Source organism: Epinephelus fuscoguttatus, linkage group LG20, assembly GCF_011397635.1.
Source record: "Epinephelus fuscoguttatus linkage group LG20, E.fuscoguttatus.final_Chr_v1".
NCBI classification, from domain to species: Eukaryota; Metazoa; Chordata; class Actinopteri; order Perciformes; family Serranidae; genus Epinephelus; species Epinephelus fuscoguttatus.
The window spans coordinates 5,430,850-5,446,351 of NC_064771.1; the positions used below are offsets into that span (position 1 = coordinate 5,430,850).

The 15,502-nt window shown below is 41.2% G+C and overlaps 1 protein-coding gene across 1 annotated transcript in view; it reads left to right on the forward strand.

Annotated features, from left to right (window-relative positions):
* Window positions 1–7,130: 7,130 nt before the first annotated feature.
* The window catches only part of fmn2b (formin 2b), a 49,922-nt gene continuing 41,550 nt past the window's right edge, over window positions 7,131–15,502 (forward strand). Inside the window, exons 1-2 of the mRNA XM_049563829.1 lie at window positions 7,131–9,050; window positions 13,521–13,762. Of these exons, the coding sequence (XP_049419786.1) occupies window positions 7,411–9,050; window positions 13,521–13,762 (1,882 nt within the window). The 5' untranslated portion in view covers window positions 7,131–7,410. The remainder of the gene's footprint in view (window positions 9,051–13,520; window positions 13,763–15,502) is intronic.

Below are 15,502 nucleotides of genomic sequence, written 5' to 3' on the forward strand. Positions count from 1 at the left end.
AAACTTTACTTAGTAGCCCGGGCTATTATTTGCTTATAGCACTGAACTGTGCAGGCTTATGTTATGGGACAGTCCTTTAATTTCTTTTACACAAAACTGATAAATATATATGAATATTATGTGTATAAAAATTAGTCTTCGAATCAATTATGTGTTATGATATAACATGTTTCACGCTATCTAGCATACCAATACAACACCACTTTATCCTGTTAAAACAATATTCATAACTTGGATTCATTTTTATAAAAACACTTTTGATTCTTTTCATTGGTGGACCCTTACGGACTAAAGAAATATGAATAACTTACTGGGTTATTGAGGAATGGACACATATTCTGACTAAATTCAGAGGTAGGGAGTTACCACTTATTTTTTTCGTCATGCTGGTAAATCTAAATGACTTACGGTCTCTGGAGTTCATGGTTTCATTAAAATCCAATCAATCAAGCTAACAAAGTGTAGCATCTCCATATTGACAAAAGTTTAAACATTTATATATGTACGTGCAATCTTAACAGCTAACTGATGTTAGCTTTAAGTGTGTAGTCAACAATCTGTTTTTATACATCCAAAAAACGTCTATAAAAATTGACTGCTTGGCAACCAGACCAGGCATCTAATGGAGACAAGCCATTATTTGTCAAAACTTTGTAGTAAGGCTAGTAAAAGGGAATGGGCATTTAAATGGGACTAGCCTTTTAATCTATGTTTTATGGTATATGTAAACAGCCTCCCCTTTGAAAATAACTAAAACTAGTCCATACCCATTAGTAGCTTTGTCACCTTCTACCTATGCCAATCCTCAATGCCTATGTGCAGTTTCACATAGATTGACCACGTCAGTGAGTAGAAAAACGTGGGACAGACAGAATGACTGACTGACAGAATGACACACTGACAGTTTCTGTGGTTATGTACAGCATACCATACCATGACTTAGTCATACCAAAAATGAGAAAAAAAGCCCCAAAACATTTGGCCACAGGGGGAGCCACAGCGATCGGTCGCATTTTAGCCATTTTTAAGCATTTTTCTGTTGTTATAGCGCCACTCAGTTGCCAATTAGAGTTAAACTTCTCCAGTCACCTTGAGGCGTCCTGTTCTACATATCTACCAAGTTTAGTAAAAATCGATATGGCGGTTAGGCCTAGATAAGAAATTAGCTCTCTAGCGCCCCCATTTTGTTTGATGGGGTCAATAATGGAGGGGTCCCCTCAGATTATGTGTGGTCATATGCCTACAAAGTTGCGTGGTGATCGGTGAAACCCTTGAGATGTTATACACCTTTATGTGATGAGCCACGCCCTCCGCAATATTCATTGCCTTATAGAAGCTCAGTTTTAGTAAGTTTTCCAACTTTTGCCAAGAGGGAACTTTAGATATTGGTCCCTAGATTATGTTCACCGAGTTTCATGCAGATCGGTCAAACTTCCTAGGAAGAGATCGATTTTAAGTGTTTTTCAAAAAAATTCAAAATGGCGGAAAATCTATGTAACCGGAATGGGTTCTTGAGGCAAATTTGTTCTTTATGAGGAGAGGCATCTCTGTGCAAAGTTTCATGTCTCTACAATATACGGGGCAAAAGATATGTCCCTTCAAAATTTGCAATTTCAATCGGTTGCTATAGCGCCCCCCTTTGGCCAAGTGGTGTGATATTGCTTCATTCACATCCTCCCATGACCCTCTACCACTGTGCCAAATTTCACATGGATTGACCAAGTCAGTCAGGAGAAAAACGTGGAACAGAGACACACACACACCCACACACAGACAGAGTTTTCATCATTATATAGTAAGGAGATAAGACAGAGGTGAGGTTCTCTATCATGTTGCATTTTTTTTGTTATACTGTAGATAAGTAAATGAACATGGTGCGATAACCATCAGTTTTCATAACATGGTACTGATACACCAAAGCACATTTTGAGGGAGGGCTTATGTGGGCACAACTACCAGTGACAGTGCCCTGTTCTGTTGGTTGGAATACATGACATAATGTACATCATGCATGCAAATGTGTGTTAGTCTACTTGCAATGCTTGGAGCATTGTTGCTTTGAAATTTGAAAACTCCAGAAAAAGCAAGTCAGAAATTGTCCTGCTATTAATACTGCTTTATTTTCATTTTTTATACACAGCACATTCAGAAATGCTGTGATTAAATCTGCATGAGAGCCTTTTTTATGAATTCATTTTGTTATATAGTCCTGTGTGAATGTATAATATACTCAGAACACTGTTAGACCTTGTCTATAAAATTGACTTTGTATTATGTGTTGCACATGATTTTGGTCATTTTCAAATTTACAAGGAAATTATAAACAAGATTTATTCTGTGCAAGCTGTGTTCAGTGTGAGTGATTAGTAGTAATAGTAGCCTGCAGTCAGTTGAGTTTTTTTTTACACTCACAGATCCATCCACAGGTTTTAATTGTTTTGAGTGAAAATTAGTCCTTTCAGCTTTGAGGTTTGAGGCTGTTAAGGTTTACTTTGTAGATGATTAAACACGTTTAAATTAAAAGCCCCAAGCACTCTCTTACACACTCACTAATTAGACCCATGTGCCTTGTTTTACCAGATGACATCAAATAATGCAGAGCACACCATCCTTTCTGATTCACCTCAGCTGTTTGCACAGTGACAATAATGTGAGAATATTTCTAAGCGTTACATACTGTTGTGAGATAATATATACATGGTTTTAAGAACAAAGAGTAAATAATTTGCACTTGTGTGTTTGTTTATTCATGTGTTAAAGGTTCCCTGTGGGGTTTTTGACCTCTAACAGTGCTACGGAGCTGCTTTTCTATGAGCGGGTCAGTTTTATTTTTCTTGTGCATGTGAACAAGGACACAGTTCTAGCAATAATGTTGCTCTATTCTGCTGACCAACAGGTGGTGTCATATGGAGGGCAACAGCAGTGCTATGATTAGCTGCGATGTGCCGACACAGTTGGGGAAAACAAAAATGGCAAAGTAGTAAACATGTACGTAAACAATTCTGCATTTAAAATGCTATAGACATTGGCTTTACACATGTTAACTGAGGAAGGAGAAGCTCTGGGCTTGTGTTAGAGCACAAAGATACAGACTGAGTTTTGATAAGTAACACTGAATGTAAACATAACTTTTGTCTGTTTTCAAGAAAACCTCACAGTGCCCCTTTTGTTAATTTGTGCAACTCAACTGTGTACACAATTTTCATTTTGCATTGATGTTCACATTAATATATGTGTAAGCGTGTGAGCAATAAAATCAAATGTATAATCTTTGACACATTTACCCATGAATACTAAAATATTTGTAAAGATACAAAGATTCTGATATGACGTGTGCCCCTTCTTCATCTCTGCAGCTATGTGTCACTGTAATACTGGTGCAATAGCACCATCAAGTGGCTTGTGGATCACAGTTAAGTTAATGCTGCTGTACACATGACATTCGAAGAAGATTTTTCCATATAAACCAGAGTGTACCAACATAAATCCAGAAGTACCCAAATGCTGAGAGCAGTAAATACTAAATAATGAACAATATTAGCATTTTTACATATATTGATCTAGTTTGTAATATCAATGATGATTCAGTTTGGTGAAACTTGGTGGAGATTTTACATCTCTTTCTTTGGTTGAGGATCTAACAGCATTGACTTGACAGAGAAATGGTGGATTATTTGTGGTTTTTTTTCATTCTGTTGTGTTTTTCAATGACAGTGTTCTGATTTTTTACTGTCATGTCACTCTCTTTCAGTGTCAGTTTTTTGGTTTGTTTGTTATGTTTATGCCAAATCAGTGACAGAAAGTTGAAACTGAAAAAGAGATTGAAAAATGAACTGTCATCTGAAAAAACTAACACTGAAAAAAGTAAAAAAATAAATAAATAAATAAAGAGATTGTGATGTGAAAACACATCAGAATACAAAAAATAAATAAAAATAAAATAAAAATTTCAATGCCTGTGTTTTATTATGCCTCCGCGCTGGCAATAGCTGTGGCATAATGTTTTCAGGTTATCCATCCATCTGTACATATGTACGTACATCCCATTCTTATGACCACAATATCTCATGAACACCTCAAGGGAATTTCTTCAAATTTGGCACAAATGTCCACTTGAACTCAACAATGAACTGATCAGATTTTGGTGGTCAAAGGTCAAGGTCACTGTCACTCTCAATTTTGTGAATGCAATATCTCAAGAACACCTGCAGAGAATTTCTGTAAATTTGACACAAATTTCCAATTGGATTGAAGAATAAACTGATTAGAATGTTGTGGTTGAAGGTCAAAGGCCAAGCGGGAAACACAGAACCCTTTTTGTGTAAGCGGGGAACAGAGAACCTTTTTTGCAGGGTTAAGTGGGGAACATTGAACCCGGGAAACATAGGGATGACCCCTAAAAAGACTCTGAAAACTAAAATAACTGATGCCCACAAAGCAGGAGAAGGCTATAAGAAGATAGATGAAGATGTTTTTAGGTAGCTGTTTCCTCAGTTCATAATGTAAGAAATGGCAGTAAACAGGAACTGTGGAGGTCAAGTTGAGGTCTCAAAGACCTAGAAAACTTTCTGAGAGAAGTGCTTGTGTGATTGCTAGAAATACAAATCCAAACTTTAGATTTAGCAGACTCTGGAGTGGTGGTGCACTGTTCTACTGTGCAGCAACACCTGTACAAATATGACCTACATGGAAGAGTCATCAGAAGAAAACCTTTCCTGTGTCCTCACCACAAAATTCAGCATCAGAAGTTTGCAAAGGAACATCTAAACAAGCCTGATGCTTTCTGGAAACAAGTCCTGTGGACTGATCAAGTTAAAGCAACACAATGGAGTTTTTGAGCCCTCAAAATATACATCCAAGATCCTTGTGATGGTACATCAACTCACAATAGGTTGGATGACACCTCCGTCATGCATTGCTCCTCGTCATATCCCCCTCTTCCCTTTAGAGTAGCGTAGCCGAACCGAGGTGAACCAAGTTAGATGTGGTTGTCATGGCTGGAGCGACAAAGAAAAGAAAGAAGGTGAAGGTGTTGTCCAAGGAGACAAAGAAAAGAAAACGGGAGAGCAATAAAACAAGATTTATTTACCTTAACAATAAACAGAGATGACATGGATAAGAAATCCATAAAGTGCTAAGATTTTTTTTTTTTTTTAAATCTGAATGCTACTCAGAGGCTACAATGATATTTGGCTAAATTTCGGTTGTGATATCAGGTGGCCAACATTCATTGTCTTGACAGTGTCTAATGCCAACCTCAATATGACGTAGAATACTGATGATAGTTGCGTTGTTAGGTAACCAAAATCCAATGTCTGCAAAAGTAATAATGTTAACATTCACACAATGTGAAATTCTAACGTTGTTAGACAGTTAAAATTGTAATTTTTCATTCCAGCCGAACCCAGGTGGCATCCATCCATCTATCCATTTTCTAACCGCTTCATCCTCTTGAGGGTCGCAGGGGGGCTGGAGCCTATCAGCTGACATCGGGCGAGAGGCAGGGTACACCCTGGACAGGTCGCCAGACTATCGCAGGGCTGACACGTAGAGACAGACAACCATTCACGCTCACATTCACACCTATGGGCAATTTAGAGTCACCAATTAACCTATCCCCAATCTGCATGTCTTTGGACTGTGGGAGGAAGCTGGAGTACTTGGAGAAAACCCACGCTGACATGGGGAGAACATGCAAACTCCGCACAGAAGGGCTCCCACACCTGGGATCGAACCACGAACCGACAGTGCTAACCACCACACTACCATGACCCAGATGGCATTCTAATGTTTATTCACTGTTTTTTTTTTTTTTAAGGTGATTTTTATTGGCTTTTTTGCCTTTATTGACAGGACAGAGGGTGAAATGGGGAGACAGAGAGAGTGGGGACTGACATGCAGCAAAGGGCCGCGAGTTGGATTGGAACCTGCGGCCACTGCAGCGAGGCAATGCCTCTGTACATGGGGCACCGGCATTATCCACTACTCTACCGACGCCCCGTTTCTTCACTGTTGAATCAACGTCATACACCATGGTTAAATCACTGCTGAATTATGTTTTATGATTTTCTGGGATGAATCAACGTTGATTTTGCAATGTTGTTTGAAAATTTTTAATCCTTAAAAATTTTTCAACATTGTTTCAATGTTGAAACATCAGAATGTTGATTTATGAGAATTTTGTTAACCGTTTTACAACTATAAGAAATAAACATTGTTTCAAAGTTGTTTTAATGTTGAAACAGCAACTGACATAATTTCAACCACAATTGAACCTTGAAGGTCCGTCGTGTGCCAGCTGGGAAATTTAATGTCTGTTCAGTGTAAGAGTCCAGTGTTTTTCTGACGTCATATTGATGTCCGGTGCCAGCTGGATACATTTCCGTGAGAGCTCCATTAGTTGGGGAGGATCGTGTGATGTCATCAAAAGCTCCACAACAGCTACTGAGAGAACCTTGTGGTGAGACTGTTTTTTTTCTTCAACTATGTTGATCATTAAAATAACAAAATAACAATGAAAACGCCATTAACAGTGAGCGTTATATACCTAAAACTGTTGTTTAATGACTACTTTTGAAATTAAACAAAAGACACAGCCTTACTTTTTGTTAGAAGAAACATTATTATTTGTGTATGTTAACTGATAAAAAGAAAATGAAGGCCATATTTGATGTAAGAACCTGCAGTGACACAGAGCTGCATGAGAGGTCCCTTTACTGGAGTCTAACCCACACTTTGCATTATGGGTGATGTAGGCAGGAATCAGGGAATCTTGGGAGATGTAGTGAGCAACTGTGTGATTAGCTGCAGTGACAGACCAAATGAGAATGCTCAGCCAAGAGGAGGGTGCACATTTCCAACTCAACCCACTCCCCCTACCCTGTCAGCTCCAGCACAGTGTCACAGTCGCCAGCATCATCTTTATTCCTCTCAGGGTCTTTTTATTCTTTTTGCTGGCAGGCCTAGCTTTGTGTCCCAGTCCCAGTTTCTCTGCATCTCTCCCAGTCTGCCTCCTTGTCAGAGCTCCACTGAGCACGCAGTGCCTGCGTCACTCCTTTCAGCAGATGGAGAGGAGGAGGAGGAGGAGGAGGAGGAGGAGGGGGAGGGTAAGAAAGAGAGGGGGAGGGAGCTCTATGTCTCTCCTGCATCAGCGTCAACATCACTGCCACGCCAGCCTTCGTCACCAGAAAACAACAAGGAAGATCGTCGCACAACAGAGACATGAAAAAAAGCACCATTAGCACCAGCAGCTCCTCCTCCTCTTCCTCCACCAGACGAGCATCCACAGATTAGGCCAAGACGGTTCTACCTTTTCCAGGCACAGGCATCTTAAAGCTCCCCAAGGCAGGAGGAGCTCCTATAGGCATGACCTGAGAGGAGGCAGGAAAGCATCAAACGCTTATCATCAACATGGGCAACCAGGAGGCTAAGCAAAAGAAAGCTGCAGCAGCATCGGGTAATGGAAGCTACCCTTCGCTAGATGAAGGATGGAGAGAGGGAGGAGGGGACATCACAAAAAAAGGAGGAAAGAAACTCCACAGTAAGCATGGAGGTAAAGGAGCAGGCAGTGGAGGAGGAGGAGGAGGAGGGGGGATGCATGGCACAGGACCAGGAAAGAAGAAAAACAAATCAGAGTCCAAGTCCTCTGTTTTCTCCATCCGGAAGAGAAAGGGCAACCTGAAAGGGAAAGGAGACGCGTGTTCATCAGTAACAGGCTCAAAGGAGGACGTTTTAGCATCTCAACATGACGAACTGGACAGCACAAAAACACCTGAAATGTCTGCAGATGAGCTTGGACAGTCAGACACTGAGGCCGAGAAGAAAAAGAGACCAGAGCCGGGGAGAAAGGATGGAAACGGGCGGGAGCAGAGGCAGGAGGTGCAGCGGAAAGCCTCGACAGCAGCAACATCTCCCGCAGAGGATGGAGGGCAGAAGGGAGGGAGCTCAGGGTCGGACACAGATATATACAGCTTCCACTCAGCAGCTGACCACGAGGATTTGCTTGCAGACATCCAGCTTGCTATAAGGCTTCAGCACCAACAGCATGGGGGGGTTAACTCAATTGTGGAAGCACAGGAAGGGGGCGAAAGGGATTTGAGCTGGGGAGGAGGAGAGGAGAGGAGGAATCAGAGTAATGGGGTCATTAAATCAACTCCTCCTGAGGTGCTTGACCTGACCCCAGAATTAGAGCTGGGCTCTGATGCCCTGTCATTCCTAGAGACAGGGACTCTGTCTGGTTCTGTCAAGCACGCGGACCAGCCTCCAGCACCACACCTCCCTTCGTACACAGAGGTGCATGAGAGGAGGGAGGAGAAGGAAAAGGAGGAGGTGGAGCATCCGGAGCTAAATGGGAAGGGGCAGAGGGAGAGAGAAGCCTCTCTTTGTGTTGCCACAGGCACAAAAGACCAGCATGCTTGGGTGCAGCAGCCCCCTCACACAGACATCACCATGGCTACTGCAGGGGGGGAAGCAGTCAGCCCTGTCGCCATGACAACCAGTGCTAACAGCTTCCCTGATCTCACATTTGACAGTGCTGGGAAAACCTCGGGGGACGAGGAGGAAACTGGAGGTGAAGTAGAGGAGGAGAGGGAGCCCGGGGTGGATGTGGATCTCAGTCCTCCAACCGCAGACAGCCACATCAAAAGTCCAGAACCCACCGAAGTGCTGAGCTCAGGGACCGTGTTTGGAGAAGGTGAGGGTCAGTTGGGCTCGGGTACCAGTGCAGAGTCCCTAGAGGACTGCCTGAGTGCTGGATCCGAATCCCACCACTTTGCTGCTGCCAGCACCAGTGCCTCCCCCTCCAACCAGGAGTGCAGGAGGAGCAGCGTGTCCTTCCTGCCTCCCCAGGAGAGCCCCACCCTGGCCAAACGACTCCTCAGGTCCACCCACTCATCCACCTCCTCTAGCCCTGTGGTGAAACCCTACCCTCCCATCTTCCCCTCCTACATCAAGACTACCACGAGACAGCTAAGCTCCCCAGGACAGTCCCCAGCCCTGTCCCCCTCCCACAGCCCCCTGTCCCCGCGCAGAGCCAACCATCACCTCCACAGGTACCTGTGGTGTTGTAACATACATTTAATTTTGTTTAATTTCTTGCATGAAGATATAACTGCTCATATGATGCTTTTTAACATAAAGTTGGATTTGGTTTTAACCAGACTATATATGGACGGCACAACAGCTCCCCAGAAAAAAAAGTGAAAACATATTGATCGACCCCTTGTGGCTGGCTGTAGTATAGGTCATAAGCCCTGCAGCCTCCATGTTAGCAGATAGAACATGGGCCAAACTAAAAACTCAAGGTAAACGTAGGTAGGTTAGGTGGCTCTTTTCACACTGATGTATGGTCAAGTGTTAGTTTATCATTTAAGTTTGGTTTTAAAAAGTTATTTGATGCTATATAAAGGGATTATGACATCATGATTGACAGCTTGCATGAGTCAGTCGGTGCACTTGTGATCAAAGGTGCTGCCTGCCATTGGATTGGACTAGTGTAAGGGCCGGGACTCGGTGGCGTAAGGTAGTCATGATGGCCCCGGTGCCAGATTTGTGGCTAAATTAGCTACCATATATTCCAGCATCTCATCACATGATCAATTAAGGAATTAACACTGAACACCATAACACACCAGCAGTCATCTTTGTATCATCTGTATATGGCAAAAATACCAAAGAAAAAAGTAAGTAGAGTAGAGTTGTATGAGTAACTATGTAGTTCACTTTTAGCTTTTATAGTTTTCGTAGAATAAGCATAACATTTTGGCATAGATTGCTACTGACTTGGCCTTCTTGACCTTTTTGAGGGCATAAACCACAAATGGCATACTTTCTGTTTAACATGGCTTCTTATGTAATTACAGTTGCATTTTTGAGGAGGCAGTCTGAATTGTGCCCATTCTTCTCCCAACTCTCTATAGGGCCCTTTACCCCACGGGCCCCAATGCAACCACACTGCTTGCACTGTCCATATTTACACCTGGAACTTGACATCACAGCTCCACTTCCCGATAGCTACCGTGTAGATTCTGGGTCCAAGCGACGTCACAGCTCAAAATGGAAGCCCCTCCCCTATAACTGTGATATTTTGGCTTCATTTGTGTACAGTGAGAGTAAGTGGAGGTGCGTCGTCCGTCTTTATTTACAGTCCATACCATAGCCATAAATGGTTTTAACAGTCATTAGGTGATGTTAAGCAGCGTTGCGGAAAACATGGATTCCCTTTGTTAGATAAGGAGGATATTTACAGTTTACTACCATTTGGGTCTTATTGTAGTAATTTTGGGCATCTTCCCTTATTATTGGTACTCAACAATGTAATTAATTGCTGAGGTCTGGTAATGTGTTGATGCTAAAAAGAAGTCAGACAGCAAGAAGAAACCTAAAGAGTCTGATAATCAGGCAGGTTGTGACCAAAACCCCAGGTTGGTCAAACTTGGAAGTCAAAATTGCAAAATTATGAAATTATAACGGAAAGCTTCATGATACCTGGTTGAACTCTGATCTACTGTTCTTGCTGCAATCTTTTTGAGCAATGAGGGATTATTAGCAACATTTCAGGCGTGGTTGGGATTTTATCTTCAAATAGAGTGGTTTACATAACATCTAAACTGCTGGCTTTTTAAAAACCTGTCTGATTGACTGCTTGTGTGTCTTGCCATGTAATGGGCTAATGTCACCATGCTCCCAGATCTCAGCAATACCTTAGTGAATATAATGTTATCAGAACTGATTGAAATAATACCCAGAGCTATAGAAATAAACCCACAATGTAATAAAGTGAAAATGAACCATCACTCAGCCCCGCCCCCAATTAGTTACTGTTGCAATGCCTGTCAAACATTTTATTTTCACACTGTACATCTGCGACAATAGCAGTGGCATATTTACTATTGAAATAGGCAAAAGCAGATGATCATTTTGGACTGTCTATTTTGCTGACTTATATTGTTTCTGGTAGATTTCATTAGATGTAGTTTAGCTGTACCTAACTACCTAGCTAACTAATGTCAGCTCTTTGAGTTGGCTGAAAACCTGACTCGTAAGAAAATCAAAACCCTGGTAAGATATCTTAAATATCATTTTAATAACTACATACATGATATTGTGTTAACTTAGTGTTAACTAAGTACTGTGTATGAAGCAAAAACCAAGAGTTCCCATGTAAAAAGTCAGTATCCTCACTTGCTGTTGATCAGTGGGGAAGTCATGAAGATAATGGGACAGCAATGTTCTTCTTTTGCTGGTAGAGCTAGTGATCCCTAATATTATGCAGTACTATAAAGAAACATACTCGTTCAGAGGTTAACCACAGAAACACATAAGTAAAAGCAACAGAGACCCAGTCGCCAGAAAAAAATGTTGGCATATACATTTCTGCAACCCATGGATATCCTACATTGCATTTGCTTGAAAATTTACATTTCAGCAATGCTGTGGTTAACGTGTTTAGGCATGAAAAACCACTTGGTTATGGTTAGGAAAATACAGCACCCAGATATGGGGGAAACCCCAAAAAACACCTGGTTCTCGTGGCACTGTTCCTGCTGTGAAAATAATGAGAGGTTACAAAACATCCACATTTGGTGCCTCAAAAGGCAGCTGGAAACAAAGTAATGACTCCCTAAAACACAAGTGTTTTTCTTTTGGTCTCAAACAGTGGTCTGCAGCTTTGCAAGGGTCTTGCCTAGCTTACATGCTGTCCACCATCCCTCCCCCTCCCAGTGACCAAGTCAGCTCATATACCACGTCTCTTTAGAAACATTGATATGATATGTATGAAATATATAAATGTAACGCACTGGGCTGACACAGAGGCACAATTTATGCTGTTAATATTTTCAAACGGTGTTTCACTTTTACTTCAGAAAATACTTTAAGGATGAGGACTAACAGATGGGTGTAGATGGCTCTTTATAGAGCCAGCTGCAGACCACTTCAGAATGTGAAAGACTGACAGGCCTGCCATATGTAGTTATTGTTGCTAAGCTGGAATTGGATAATTGCTGCTTGCTGGAGTGGTTAAAATTGATGTATATTGTTCACAGCTTCTAAATTGGAGGTACTTACACCACAGTTTTACAGTTTTTGGATTTAAATGATCAAAAATTATATCAAGAATACTTTTTCCACAAATAGGTTAAATATTTCACATCAGTGATGGAAATACCATTCAAGTGTTTTTTCACAAGTTAGCACTTTCACCAAAATCACTTAAAGGGACAGTCCACCCCACAAGCAAAACTACATATGTTTCTTGTGCCATTTATCAGTCTAGATTGTCTTGGTATGAGTTGCTGAGTGTTGGAGATACTGGTCATGGCGATGTCTGCCTTCTCTCCAGTATAATGGAACTAGATGACTCTGCTTATGAAGCTCTCAGTGCAAAAGAAATACATTTTAAAAAAACTCGACAGCACTGTCTCTTTCAAGAAATCATGACCTGGTTACTCAAGATAATCCACAGACCTTGCTGTGAGCAGTTTTATTATAGAAACTATCATCTTTATATGGAATTACACCTGCCAAAGAAAGCGCAGCATGCATAATATTCATGGATGAAAGGCCTGTGCTTGTGACCTGTGACAGTAACTACCTCAGGTGAGCAAGCAGTAGCCTCTCATCAGTAAGTAGATGCACACTTTTTTCTGTGCGGTGATTCATTTGGCAGGTGTAGTTTGTAAGAAAGAAAATCCTTCCCTCAATTAAACTGCTCACAGCAAGGTCTGAGGATTATCTTGAGTAACCAAGCCATGATTTCTGGTCAGAGACATTGCTGTTGCAATTTTCAAATGTATTTCTTTGCCGTTTTGAGCACCACAAACTGAGTCCAAGTCCAAGAGAAGGCAAACATCGCAAAACTATCTAGACTGATAAACAACATTACAGGTAAGAGGAAAAATATGTATTGTTGATTTTGGGGTGAATTGTCCTTTAAGCCCCTTACAGACATGCACACACCCCTTTACATGAATCTGATGTCTCATTCTCAACTCTCCTGCACCAGGTGCCAGCATTCACACAGCTCTTTCCATAAATATCCTGTCATGTCAGAGTTGTAAGCAACATTAGTGTGAAAGTCACCTCTGTCTGAATGACAAATAGTCATCACTTTAACAGATAGATGAGCCAGCAATGTTACATATGTTACGTCTGGAAAGGGCTTTAAAGTATACCTGCCTTTTCCTCCTCTAGACTAATGTTTCTATCAGTTGCCACATCCTGGTGATATGCGTTCCTTCACTAGCTAGTATGATGCCTGCTTTTATTGTTGAAGTAACACTAACCTTTGACTGCTTCAAAGTAATGAAAACAAAAATGTGAAACACCACAGCAAACTCTGAAAAATAGTCTGCATTAAAACCACAAGATTCATACTGAATAGATAGCAAAATGCAAGAAGACTGATTTGGTCCTTCGAAAGCTACTTTGATTTTATCATTGTAATTTGGCCTGTGTTATTTAACTGTATGACTGTGATCTGTTTTCAAAGTAAAGCTAACCTGAAATGTTAATGTTAACAGGACGATGGCTGAGGGTCATCAGGTCCGTAGGCAGCGCTCTCGAAGCCTCGCTGGGCCTCTGAGTCGCTCGGCTGACTGGACGGAGGAGCTTGAGAGGAGGATGAGGAGCAGAGAGGAGGATGGAGGAGGTTCAGGAGAATATTTGGTGGGCTACAGAGGAGGAGGCAGTCAACCCATTTGTGCTACCAGAAGATCCTCCTGTGGACAGGTTTCTACCTGCGGCTTTCAGGACGTCTTCACAGGTGAGTACAGAGCGGTCTCAGTTTCAGATCAGATGATATTTATTGTGTCCCGAGGGCAAAAACAAAGAAGGAGACCTAATTTAACAAGTATGCATTAACAGCTCTGAGGACACACAAATATTGATTGTATGCTGTTAACTGGATGCCTTTGGATTTCTTCAGCTAGACATCAGCAACCACAATGACACTGCTGATTCCAAGCACCATTATCTCTGACAGGATGTACACAAGCTGTTCCACCTCAGTAGTTTTGGAACAACTGATTAATCTCCTGTAGATGAATCTTACAGTACCTCCAATGTTTCTATACCTACAGGTCAGTGAAAACATTATTCAATAAAAATATCAATACATGGCAGGCATAACCTCTCTGGCGCATTAAAAGCATGTAGTTAATCCTCTAAAAATAGATGTTGAGTTTTGGCATACTGCAGTTAGCATTTGTGTCAACTGGTTTGCTATCAATAAATACATAAAGGTATTTTTAGCTGGAGACGAGGTCAACCTTTTTTCATTGATCTATGCCTGCGCATGCGCTGTTCCTTAAATTCACAGAATAACCTTTGTCTTTTGTACATTTATCACAAAAACAAAGATAAATAGAAGTCAGCAATTTGGTCATTTTACTGTAATACACATCATGAATGTATGAAGTGAAAAAGATGACTGTTGAGGCGCTCTGGGCTTTTCTATCTGGACTGCAAGGTTGTAATCAATTTTCTCTTGAGGGTGCAGAGGTAAGGGTCATCACCTACAGGCATTTATAAGAAACTAGTATTGTGAATAATTAGGTTAGAATTCTTGAAACAACCTCTGGTCTCATAGAAATATGGAATGGACACAAACTCTAAACAACACACTAAGCAATGAACCCTCATACAACAGTTCATACAGTGGCATGCAAAGGTTTACTGTGAATAGTTAAGTGAGTTGAAGATGAACTGATCTCCAGAAGGCATGAAGTTAAAAATGAAACATGTTTTCCAACATTTATAAGCAGTTTTAGTGTATTATTTTTGTTTCGTACAATTTAAGAGTGAAAAAAGGAAAAAAGAGCACCATGCAAAAGTTTGGGCACCCCAAGACATTTGAGCTCTCAGACAAACTTTACCAAGGTCTCAGACCTTAATTAGCTTACTAGCACTATGTTGTTATGAAAGGCTAGGCGATGCAAATTTCAAAACTTTCTAAGTACTTGTCTCAACAATCAGCTGCCTAGCACTCTTAAAACTAAAATAACTGATGGACAGAAAGAAAGAGAAAGCTATAAGAAGATAGCAAAGTGTTTTCGGGTAGCTGTTTCCTCAATTCATGATGTAATTAAGAAATGGCAGTTAACAGGAACTGTGGAGGTCAAGTTGAGGTCTCAAAGACCTAGAAAACTTTCTGAGAGAAGTGCTTGTGGGATTGCTAGAAATGCAAATCAAAACCTTGTTTGACTGCAAAAGACCTGCAGGAAGATTTAGCAGACTCTGGAGTGGTGGTGCACTGTTCTACTGTGCAGCAACACCTGTACAAATATGACCTTCATGGAAGAGTCACTGGAAGAAAACCTTTCCTGCATCCTCACCACAAGTGAGATGTTTGCAAAGGAACATCTGAACTAGCCTGATGCTTTTCGGAAACAAGTCCTGTGGACCAATAAATTTTAAATAGGACTTTTTGGACACAAAGGTATATTTGGAGAAAAAAGGATGCAGAATTTCATAAAAAAAGAACACCTGTCATTTCACAGACAGA